The 12469-nt window shown below is 39.0% G+C and overlaps 1 protein-coding gene across 1 annotated transcript; it reads right to left on the bottom strand.

Annotated features, from left to right (window-relative positions):
- Window positions 1-1693: 1693 nt before the first annotated feature.
- LOC117295244 (protein spinster homolog 3-like) lies at window positions 1694-10642 on the bottom strand. The gene is made up of 11 exons (XM_033777779.1): window positions 10575-10642; window positions 9231-9312; window positions 8617-8848; window positions 8164-8261; window positions 6911-7111; window positions 5123-5222; window positions 4525-4703; window positions 3556-3773; window positions 2951-3128; window positions 2474-2563; window positions 1694-2306 (listed from the first exon to the last, which is right to left on the bottom strand). The coding sequence occupies exons 3-11, from the start codon at window positions 8792-8794 to the stop codon at window positions 2058-2060; spliced, it is 1491 nt and encodes a 496-aa protein (XP_033633670.1). The 5' UTR covers window positions 8795-8848; window positions 9231-9312; window positions 10575-10642; the 3' UTR covers window positions 1694-2057.
- Window positions 10643-12469: the final 1827 nt, after the last annotated feature.

Here is a 12469-nt window from a genome sequence, read left to right as displayed (position 1 = left end):
GAATAGCACAATGAGTATTAAGTGTTTGTGATCATCTATGGTTTTTCGAACTGCGTTTTGACAAACTTTTATCAAGGAGGTGGAAATTGTGTTCGATGGCATGAGTAATTATGTGGAAAATTCTTTTTATCAAGTAAATTGGGTGTGAACGTTTGATCGTTCTTTGCCATTCACATAAGTCATCATAGTAAGATTAAATTCTGCATGGAAATGAAAAAACCTCTCTTTGGGTAATTTTCTTGCAACAAAAATGTAACAATTATGCCATATTTTTTTTATCAGGAGCCATGTTATTGCTTCGACTGTCTGTTACTGGAATAAGTACTTTGCACGCTTGGAATTTACATGATGATGTTTAATTTTTTTTTAAATAAAAATTATCATCAATATTAAACACTTGCTCAAATAAATAAAAATATTTATGAAATCTTTTTCAATTTGACCATCATTGGTCATTGATTCATGCTAACTAAAATAGTATTATTGTAAATAAGATCAAACTTTTTCATATTTTGGGACAAACAACTTGTTTTCTTTTGATTTATAAGTAATATACTTTGATCGGACCTTGTGTGAAAAAAAAACTGAAGTGGTAGTTTATTTATTATTTTATGTAGCTTTGGACAATTGTTCACCTTTTCTCTGAAACACAAAGATACTTTTCAAGTCAGTAAAATTACGATAATATACAGATATTTAATATCAGTTTGTGAGCAGGAACAAATTTAATACAAATTTATATTCTTCTGAAACAGAATAATTTAAATAACCTTAAAAACCCTTGCTTATATAATGTTAATTTAACATTTGAATATATGCCACTTAGAGTTATAATGTGCAATATTAAGATTAGTACTGTGGTAATATGTTTGCAATTATTTTTGTTAACCATAGCTCAAGATGTTGTTGAAAATAAAGATGGAAATCAGATGGAATGATTTTGAACAGTCAGACGGCGAAAAATTTCTAACATTTGCTCTTGTATCAGTATATACATATATTGCCTTTGTAAACATTTAGCGCTTATGCAAAGAAAAAACATATTTATAATAAAAAAATATCACATTCATCTAATATGAAATTTTATTTAAAATAAAAAACGTTTACTGGCCAAGTACTGTTTAAAAGAATGTGCGGGAGCTAATTTCAGCACCGAATAAATAGAGATTTAACAAATTTTAAAAATCAGGCGGGGTTTCTCGTTTGAGTAGTGTTGGTTCTGAAAGGAACCAGTGGTTCCAAAAGATTGACAAAATGTGATAACTTTTTGGAACACAACTGCTTTGAATTCTATCAAGCTTGGAACCATCACATTTTGTTTAGTGCAGAAACAACTTGTTTGGCAGAAACAGATCACCTTTCACAGTGACATGCATTTCGTATCATTGTCAAGGGATCATTGTCGCTGATCGGTCGGGCATGACATTAGCATAATAACAAATTCTTATATAGCGCATTTCACAATAAACCGTATCAATGCGCTTTACATTAGTCCCCTGGTCATTGGGCCAATAAACATCCCTTTAATCTTTCTCAGCTCCCAATAGGGAGTATACAGCCCCGAGCTGCCGTGGCGCTCCGAAAGCTTTTCATTCACAATATCAACCTCTACCCTCGCAGGTAAACATTTATACCCCTGGGTGACGAGAAGCAATTATAGTAAAGTATCTTGCTCAAGGACACAAGTGTCACGACCGGGATTCGAACCCACACTCCGGTGAATTAGCACCAGAACTTGAATTCGATGCTCTTAACCACTCGGCCGTGATTTTGTTCTAAAACGTTCACACGATTTCTCAGTAAAAGTGACCTTGCATTTCTGCTTGATGTCGAGGGTCAAACTTATAAGATTGGCTTCTTTACGCCTACATGTAGACCCAGTTTCCTATGCAGAAACAATTGCTTAGTAGCTTTAGCGTTGCAACAACTAGTTAGCACTTTGTTACAGATCTGCTTATGAAGAAAATATTGCTTAGCAATTTAGGGTAGCTAATGGAACGCACCCATGAAAAAATTGGCTTGTCTGGCATGACCTTAACCTTTGACCTGAAAGACTTTCAGATGGACAGCGATCCATAAAAGAGCGTTTCCCTCTCTGCCTCGCTTTCGGCGTCAACCTCACTCGTCTCGTACTTCAGGTAGATCGTCTCTTCGTTGAGGGCCTCCTCCGTGGGCATCAGGAAGCCAGTGATGATGAAGAGGAGGCTGGAGAGGAGGTAGAAGGAGGGTACGACGATGGCTAGGGCCACGCCCACTCCCTGGTCGCATGCATGCCATGAGAGATGGAGGGATGTGATGGCCGGGACCTGTGGGGGAAATGTCATATCTTCAAGTTATTTTCCCCCGCGGGTTAAAGGCACTGGACACTATTGGTAATTACTCAAAATAATGTTTCCAACTACATGCCGATATTTCAATAACTGATGCGCATTCTGCAATAACATTTTGTTGAGATTGTTAATCAGTCACTTACCAATATTGGTCCCACTGCACTACCTACAATGCTACCGATGGCAACATATGCAGCAAAGGCACTCGATCGTAGATTCGCTGAAAACAGATCCTGGAACAAATTGAAATAATCCTCTGTCAACAGGCCCGAATATGATAAACTTCAAATCAGTTTTACCTTTTTCTCCAATGACCAATTGAGCTTAAACTTTCACAGGTTTATTATTTCATGTATATGTTGGCAGGCCTGATACTTCACGGAGGCAATGAAGGGGATTACCTCCATGCCCCCTGGTCATTGCCTTGGTGCCCTTAAAATGCTCCAATAGAAATTCACAATTTTCTCATAGGGTGCCCTTTACCAAGGAGGAAATGCCTTGGTGCCCTTGCCCTTTCGAAAACGAAGCATGCTTGTGTTGGGTCATATCCATAGAGGAATAGAGGATACTTGTCTCTGATAACTACCAAATATTACACATGTGGTTTTTTGAGAACTGACCTGGACAATACTAGAGGCTGGACCAGGGGCCATCTCAGCGACCAGACAGTAGAGAAAGAGTAAACCAAATGAGACTGATGGTGATAGCGTCAACAACGTTCCGATCATCAGCGAAGCTGCAGTGAGATGACTGATTGCTATCACGTAGGTCTTGTTTTGTTTATGCCGCCTTGATATCCTGAAACCAATCAATCAATCAACCAAGCATTCAATCACTAATTCAATCACTAAATCAACCAATAAATCAACCAATCATTCAATATGTCAATACACCAATAAATCAATCACTAGACACCAAAACAATCACTAAATCAACCAATAAATTAACCAATCATTCAATATGTCAATACACCAATAAATCAATCACTAGACACCAAAACAATCACTAAATCAATCAATTAATCAAGCTATCAATCAATCAACAAATCAATAAATAAACCAACCAATAAATAAATAAATCAACCAAACATCAATCAATAAATAAACTATTAAACTAATCAATCAAACCATTAATCAATCTATAAACAAATTATTCAATAAGTCAACCAAGCAATTAATAGATCTTCAAATCAATCAAGCAATAATTTCCATTCATAATATTTCACCTGTCGGTTAAGATGCCCCCTATTGCACAGCCACAACCTCCCCCGAATAGAACAACGAGGGCGATATTCACACCGTATTCCTCCGATGGTATAGACAGAACCTTGGAGTAGAAAGTGGGCAGCCACGCCCAGAGCGCGTACGTTGAGACGTTACGCATTGATGAAGCTAAACAAAGGTATACGTAGGGTCTGTTCCTTATGAGTCGCTGAAATACTTCCTGAGAAGAAAGGAAAAGACCAAGATGAATAATTAAATTAGCTGTTTTGAATTGTAGGTATTTGGTCGTGAAAAACAGTTTTGAGCATTTACAACTGAAACAGTTAAATCCAACACTTCTCTTGGCAAGTTATGGCCAAGTGGTCTGGTGCATCAAATCGAGTGTTGGTTTACCGAGTTCCCAGCCAAGAAAACTATGTCCATGATTGCTTCTATTAACCCAGGTGTAGAATTGGAGCCTGATAGAGGGCCTAGTGCTAGTGATAATTTAAGCAGCTTGGGGTTGTTTGCCGTGCTCCTAGAAGACCGTCTTTCCACCAGGTCGGGGCCCCAAAGGCAGCCGGGCGAGAGCCCTCTAGCCTCCTCAACAAACTTTAATAACGGACCACATCTTCACCGCATGCTCGTGGGGCACGGAGCGCCGCCGACCCCCCCACGAGGCATCTCTCCCACAAATGCCCACGACTCAGCACTTTGCCGTGCTCCCAGAAGACCGTCTTTCCACCAAGTCGGGGCCCCGTGCCGAGCCCCCCCCCCCAAGGCAGCCGGGATAGAAAAAATAGGTAGACCACATCCATTCAAGTCTTGCACTAGTAAATTGATCATAGTTCAACCCAAAATCATTTAAAAGTTGTCAGTTTCCCTTGTGGTTTATTAATTGATATACATGTATGAACACAAAAGTTACAATAAAAGTTACAACAATACAGTGTAGTTTATAAAAAGTGACTATAATAGTGCATAAAAGTTACCGTAATCGTGTATAAATCCTGACTGCTCATTAAGGAATCTGAAGAATCGTACGGCGGCTCTCGGAGGAAGAAGATGACCAGAAGAAAGACACACCCTCCAGCGATAGCTAAGCTAAGAAACACCCATCTCCAACATACATAGAAGTTTAAGAAGCCAAGGCTGAAGGCTGCCGCTACCCCTGCCGGTCCAAAAGAAATGATTTATAAACGCTTTGAAAATTCAACTAACAAACTACAGTTTTAGTGTACAATTTCTACACACAGCTATAAGGCATTACTGATGAGCCATTTACAAGTTAGATTTGAATACTGTCGGGTACACTGACTTGTTTAGTCACAAGTTACCGCTTCACTTTGACTTCCTCAGACGTTAGCGAGAGTTGATATGCCCCTTCAAAATTTTCCCATACACTTAAAGATTTCCCAATGGAAGTGCCCCATGCAAAATGAAAATGGCCATGCCCTCTCAAAGATGGAGTTCCAGACCTGATATGGCTGGCTTTACAAAACAACACAATGGCAAGTCTGCATACAAGAGTTGACCTCAAAGACAAATTTGTGAACATTTTTAAAACCTGAATGTTGTTTTGTATCTTACCTATATTTGTGGCAAAGTGGTAAACGGACAACGCTTTAGCGTGATTCATGACAACAAAGTAGTCTGAAATAAGGGAGTAAGCAGCCGGGGTACATGCAGCCTGTCACAACAAAAACACAAAGGAATACATTCATCAGGGAGACAGCTACAACACTAATCTAAACCCAAAAAAGAAAGTGTATGGGGAAAGTGACAAGATGCATTTGTACATAGCAACAATCACAGATACACTTTTTGTTACAAAAACACCATCATGCAAGTTTGCACCCCCCCCCCAAAAAAAAAAAAGACTAACGGCCACTCTTGGTAAGGGCTACTTATGTATAAAAAAAAAAAAAAAAAAAAAAAAAAAGGGGGAGCTGAAGGTAAACATTTATAATAATAATAATAATCAAAGTCTTATATAGCGCCGGTATCCGCCAATGCAGGCGCTCATGGCGCTTGCTCCAAAAATCTGCACCCTAGTCAGCTTAGCTCCAGGTGCACTGCGTCGCGATATCTCAAAAAAAGTTATAGTCATTCTGCTTGTCAAAGGCAATGATTATTTGTGGATGTTGAACAGATGTGTTTTGAGTGCTGATTTGAATGTATCAGTTGTGACAGCTGCCCGGACGTAGTGTGGAAGACCATTCCATATCTTTGCTGCTGCGACTAGAAATGAACGCTCTCCCCAAGAGTTGCGTGCCCTGTGTTCTTCAAGGAGAAGTTTGTCTGCAGAGCGTAGATTTTCTAGTCTTGGAACATATGGCTGCACAAGATCACATATATAAGACGGGGATTGACCATTCATCGCTTTAAACACTAGCAAGCCGATTTTGTATTTGATCCTCTGTTCAATTGGGAGCCAGTGCAGTTGTTTCAGAAGAGAGCTAATGCTTACACTCTTTTTGGATAATGTAACTACTCTGGCTGCATTGTTTTGTAGACGTTGGAGTCGATTCAGTTGTGATTTGTTTAATTTGTACAATGCAGAATTACCCATATCAAGCTTTGAAGTGATGTATGCATGGGATAAAAGTTCTGCAACATGATCATTGATATGCTTGCTGGCCATTCCAATATTTCTGAGTGACAGGAAAGCTGCTCGGGATACAGCGGAGATGTGGCGATCCATGGAGAGATTAGAATCCAAGATGATACCAAGATTCCTGACAGTGTCTGATGGAGGAATGACGCCTGTACCCACCCTGATCCCAGAGATTATATTCCTCTTAAAACAGTCTAGATTGTAAGATGGAGGGTAACATCCACCAGGCAAGGAGTTCCAAAGAGATGCAGTACCGTACGTGAAATAAAGCTGTTGGAATGACTCTTTTTTTCAAAATCTCCACCCGAAGCAAGAGTGTATTGGTGAGAAGAAGCAGACAGCCTTGTTTCATGCTCAAACCTACTAATAGGAGGAACTATTTCAGACACGCAATAAATAAATCTTTGTAAATGCTGTATTTCTATTAACTTAAAGGTAGGGTCATAGATTGGTAAATACTCAACAAATTAGTGACTGTAAAAACTTACTTGGTGAGAAATAGCTGTTGAAACACTATTTTGAGAAAGGATTCCCTTGGAAGTAATATGGTTTGGGTAATGTTTCACCACAAAACATTTCAATCTGAGAAATGATTCATGCATTAAACAATTCATGCATATTATGTCATGTGTACCATTTGAGACTGGTGCCCTGCTTAGTCTCGGGACAAACCCTCCTCTTCAAGAAAAAAACTATTGATGGTTAATGACATCCTCACACTAATTTCCTATAGCAATTCTAATAGAAATAAATCAGTTTACCTCGCTAAGGCCAGCACCAAGCCTCGCCAACAAAATAATAAAGAACCGACTGCTGAAAGCGGTCAATATCGCCATTCCCGTCAGGATGAGTTGCCCGATTGCCAGAACCGGAACACGGGAACCAACCCCGGTAGCCTTAGCTAACGGGATACCAGCAATGAGGTAGACAGCGGTGAGAGTCAAACCTGTTAAGATACCTTGCTGTAAACAACAACAACAAAATGAAAGAGTTGAGGCTTTGCATGGTATGGTGGATATAAGGTTATTATATAGGGCTAGACAGCTCAGTTGGTTAGAGCACCCGCACGTTAATCTGTTGGTCATTACTTCAAATCCGGCTCTAAGTAAATGTTTCTTTTTCTAACCCAACATTATACAGGTAGAAATAATATCATTCCTCACATAGTCAGTAGTTCCAAACTTGGTGAGCTCAACATTTAAGAGAAATAATGAGATGGAAGACACATCTTCTTCATCTTTATCTTCCTTTCTAGTGCAGCCTTTATCATGATTGAAGAAAGTGGCACTGCCAGACACACCGGGGCGAACCCATAGAGCTATATATATTGACTAGAGTGCTAACATCCCATTATACACGCACTAAGGTTTTGAAGCCGTGTGGGCACATCCATGTTTTGTACAAACCAATACAAAAGCTTGAAATTTTGTACGGCTATTTGCATGATAGTGCGTTTGTTCTTTTTATGTGCCATCGAAGCAAAAAATGCAGTAAATGTGAACGCACAATCTGCTGATCAGCGCACAAACTGCAATCGTCATATGCGTCATTTTACTTTTTTTAGTACGGCAATCAAGTCGAAGTTAAGGTTTTCGTAGCGCGGATGTACGCGAGTGGACAGTTGCGTATGTCAGCACACACGGCGAATGTAAAATAATTGCGGCAATGTGTGTTCTCTTAAAATTCCTAATTCACGCAACACATCAAACATGTCTGCGCTCAGGGTGGCTTCAAAACGCAAAGCAAGTTAGAGCTCTAGTCAATATATATAGCTCTATGGGCGAACCCCTTCTCTTTGTGATAAATGTGTACTGGGGTCTTTTACGGGCCTTGATAGTTTTTATAACAACACACGGGAACTACAACTTTACGTCCCATCCAAAGGACAAAGCACAAGTGTCACAACCTGGACTCAAACCTACACTCAACTGATTAGAAACAGCAGAGCTTGAGTTTGGTGCTTTAATCGCTCGGCTACGACACTTCTTGGCGTAATGCTCCGGCGTTTTCTTACCTGAGTATCAGTGAATTCTATGCAATCTACCTGGCAACCATTCTTAGACTTGATGTTCATATCACAGGTGCTTGTGTAGTTCTGGTAGCATCTAAGACCTTAAAAGGAGTAAAAAGAAATTATGATCTATTAGGCCTGGTAATTCACGGTGGCAATTGCACCAAGGCAGTGACAAGGGGCAACAGAGGCACGATGCCCCTTGTCACTGCCTTGGTGCCCCTTAAAATGTTCCAATAGAAAGTTTCCTGTTAGAGGTGCCCTTTACCAAAAAGAAAACTCCTTGGTGCCCTTGCCTACTCAAAAACGAAGCATCAGGCGTGCAGTAACTTGAAATGACTGCTTTAAAATATTTGTGCAGTATGGTTATACCAGTTCTGCATAAAACTTAAGGAGTTGAGATGATTTTAGAAATAGGGGTGTCCATTTGTCTTTGGGTTACCCCACGCTACGCACCTGCTGGAAAAAGAACGGGGTACGCAAGGCTAACGACTTGCACCCCTACGTAAACAGCGAAGATAATCAACAGAGACAGTACGGCCTTTGGTGTTGAGACTGTCGGTACATTGACATCACTGACATCGCTGTCCTCCCTCGCCCGGTACCCTGACTTCTTACAGCAAAACTGACCCATGACAGCATGCACGGTGGTTGTTCAGGGATACTCAGTACCCGTCTGGTAAATATTCTGTAAGGAAAGTCAGGCGTCAAAGGTTACCAACAAAAAGGCAACATTTATAGCACAGATTATTGGCAATTTGCTAGTGGTGTGTTCTGTGTATAAAGTGGTGAATCAAAATTTGTTACTTTGTGAAAACACAAAAAAGAAAACTATGTGCAGAGTGTGACAAATTATTAATCAGGTACTGAAACTTGGTGATAATGTTAAAAACAATGATTTCATCAAGAATGTGTACAAAATGTGATTTACTAAATTTTTCGACTTATATGACATACATGCCTAAAGACAGTGAATTGAAATACGACCAAATATTCCATGGCTATATTGAATGACAAGAAAAATGCAGAAATTTGGCAGAACTTTCTTCCACTGTTTCAAAATAACTTACAGCACTCATAGGGTTGAAATCTACCCTCTGAAGGCTACCTCAATTGATATTGAGTTTGATGCTCTCCTGTCGTCGTACTGGCCTGGAAAAGAGAGAAAAAGTACATTGTCTATTTCAATTAAATCCTTTACTTATTCATGTAACACTACGCCTCGAAGTAACCCATGGCAGCTATAAAGCAATTACCATGCTGCCCTGTGCTTTTCCTGTGGTTGTCTTTTGCAAAGTTCCATCACAAATTTACATTTTGAATTGAAGGTACTAGAGGTACTAGAAGTAGAGTTACTCTAGAAGAAGTAGAGTTACTCTAGAAGAAGTAGAGTTACTCTAGAAGAAGTAGAGTTACTCTAGAAGAAGTAGAGTTACTCTAGAAGGTTACTCAAAGAATAGATTGTAGGTTACCGTCCACTTTTGTATAGTTTTATCAAAAAGGGAAATGGAACGGTCGATATGATCTCCAGTGTTTGTCCTAGCTGTTTTCTTGTCTGGACTGTCAAGTTGCAGGTGTCAACACCGTTGTCTCAACTCAACTACTTAGATGTCTTGAGTCGTGTGAGTCTAGTCGGTCAACCGTCAAGTTGCCTGAATTCCTCTGGTGCCGTCCATTCACGAGCCTCAACAAAATGTTATTTGAATTTCATCATCACAGTTAGCTTCCTCAAACTTGAAGTTGGGGAAACCCACTAGGACTATAAATAGGTTGAGGAAGCACACTACCAATGACCTGATGACTGCCCGGCGCATGTAGCTGAAACTAACTACAGATAAAACAAAGGTAGAACCCCCAGCTGATCACTTGGCACACAATCCCTGCCTGTCTGTGTTTAGGTAGCCACCGCTGCACTAACAACACTGATTGTTGTCCTTCTATTTTATTTATATATATAATTATAATAATCCCTTGTGGTTTATTATTTGATATATGATATATAATTATAATAATATATATGATGATAAAAAAATAGTATCAATTGTATCATTGATACAATTGAGTAGTATTCAAGTCCTTATTGCTACTGTCATACGTAGATTAAGGTTCCTCCATGATCGTAGACTACAAAAACAAAGTAAAAACGTGGACCTGTTTGATTTTGAAGAAAAAAAAGTTATCGGATTCTTTCTGAACATGGCATGCACTGCAGATTATAGACCAGCACTGCAGCACAGGCCCACACACAGCAGGTGGTATGATTTCATATTTATTTTGTCATGATCGGCAATATCCATGTATTTTTCCCCTTGAGCCTCGAACCACAAGAATCAATGTCTGATAAACGAAGCTAATGCATCAATTGCTGAAAATGACAATGATTTTTTAATCAATCAAACAATGATCAAACTTACATGCATGTTGAGTTACATTTTCACAAACACGTCCGATGTAAACAGTTGGATTTCCCCCGATCTTGCCGATTTACGGACCCATGGATCACCAACAGAGGGCGCTCGACCTTATTAACAGCACATCACTGAACAGAAAACATTGTTGTTTTTAGAGCTAGAAAATGGGATGGGTTGATTTTGTGTGTTGGGAAATAAGAAGGAGATGGGGTCGGGGTACTTTTGGCCGACTAAAACTGTAGTTCGCATTACGTTTTTCCTTTAATATAATGAGTGGATTGATTTTCCTTTTCAGCACTCTTGCTAATCTGGGTTCCATTTCATAGAGCTGCTCAGCATAAAATATAGGTCCAGATTTCAAAAGGGGTGGGGCAGGGGAGGGCACCCACATCAATTGTGGGAGGGGCAAATACCATTATACCATAGTTATGCCACTGGGTGCAGTTCAACTTCTAACTTCTAATGTGTGTGTATAACTTGTACACAAACATTAACTTTTTTCTTCTCCTAAATGATTTAACTATAAACAAAACATAATAAATAACTGTTTACCAAAATAAATTGTGAAATCCATACAACAAATAATAGGAACCTGGACAAATAATTTTTTAAAACACAACTGAGAACCTTTTTATTTTACTACTTAACAATCTATGAATTTTTGTAAGTTCCAACACACAGAAAGAATTATTTATTTAGTACTTACGAACATAATAACAGGTTTACAGTTAAATAAACCTCAAACAGTAACAACTTTGTGTGCATTTCTCACTGTTTAATGCAAACTAACACAAAATAATTATAAGATCAAATTTGTTTTGAAACAAATAACAAATTATAACCCTGATTATAAAAGGCATAATAAATATAGGGCACCACAATTTAATAAATTAACATAAAGCAAGTGTACCATTATCTAGTACATTATTGTAACAGGGGAAAAAAGGCATGAAAAGATGTGTTGGTACTTGAAGGAAATAATAGGGACTTTTCGTTTTCGACGACGGATGGTTCTGCGACGGTTGTTCAGCTAAACGTTGTCGTTTTCAGCACAACGAAGATTCATCCCAAGTACTGTCATAGAAATTGAGGGACGACCGTCCCCAAAGTCGACGCATGCGCAGAACCATCTGTTGTCGAAAACGAAAAGTCCCTAATGTATTGTGCGATGACCCAGGCCAATTTCATAGAGCTGCTTGGCTACTTTTTGTGCTTTTAAAGCCGGTGGACTATATTGGTAATTGTCAAAGACCAGTCTTCTCACTTGGTGTTTCTCAAGCTATGCAAGAAATAACAAACCTGTGAAAATTTGAGCTCAATTGGTCATCAAAGCTGCGAGATAATAATGAAAGGAAAAAACACCCTTGTCACATGAAGTTGTGTGCTTTCAGATGCTTGATTTCGAGACCTCAAATCCTGAGGTCTCGAAATCAAATTTGTGGAAAATTACTTCTTTCTCAAAAACTACATTACTTCAGAGAGAGCCGTTTCTCACAATGTTTTATACTATCAACCTCTCCCCATTACTAGTAATCAAGAAAGGTTTTATGATAATAATTATTTTGAGTAATTACCAATAGTGTCCACTGCCTTTAAAAGCAGCTCTAATTAAAGGGCCCAGCAGTCGATTTCACCAAACTCTTCCTAACTTAGGATTAATCTTAGGACTTAGAACGGGTTGAGTGTATCCAAACACATAGGACGCATTGAACCTTAATTATTTTTGTGACATTGTTTTAGTATTTTCTCAAAACCCACAGCACCTCAGTAAGTAATATTGCTTTATACTATCATTATCTTCAGTGTAAGTTTAAAGCCATTATACACTTTCGGTAAACAGTATTGTCCAAGTCCCACACTTCGTGTATCACAACTTATATATAAAACAACAAACCTGT

The sequence above is a fragment of the Asterias rubens genome, chromosome 10 (assembly GCF_902459465.1).
Source record: "Asterias rubens chromosome 10, eAstRub1.3, whole genome shotgun sequence".
Lineage (NCBI taxonomy): Eukaryota > Metazoa > Echinodermata > Asteroidea > Forcipulatida > Asteriidae > Asterias > Asterias rubens.
The sequence above is the reverse complement of the archived record's forward strand: the minus strand, read 5'-3'. Positions and strand labels throughout refer to the sequence as shown.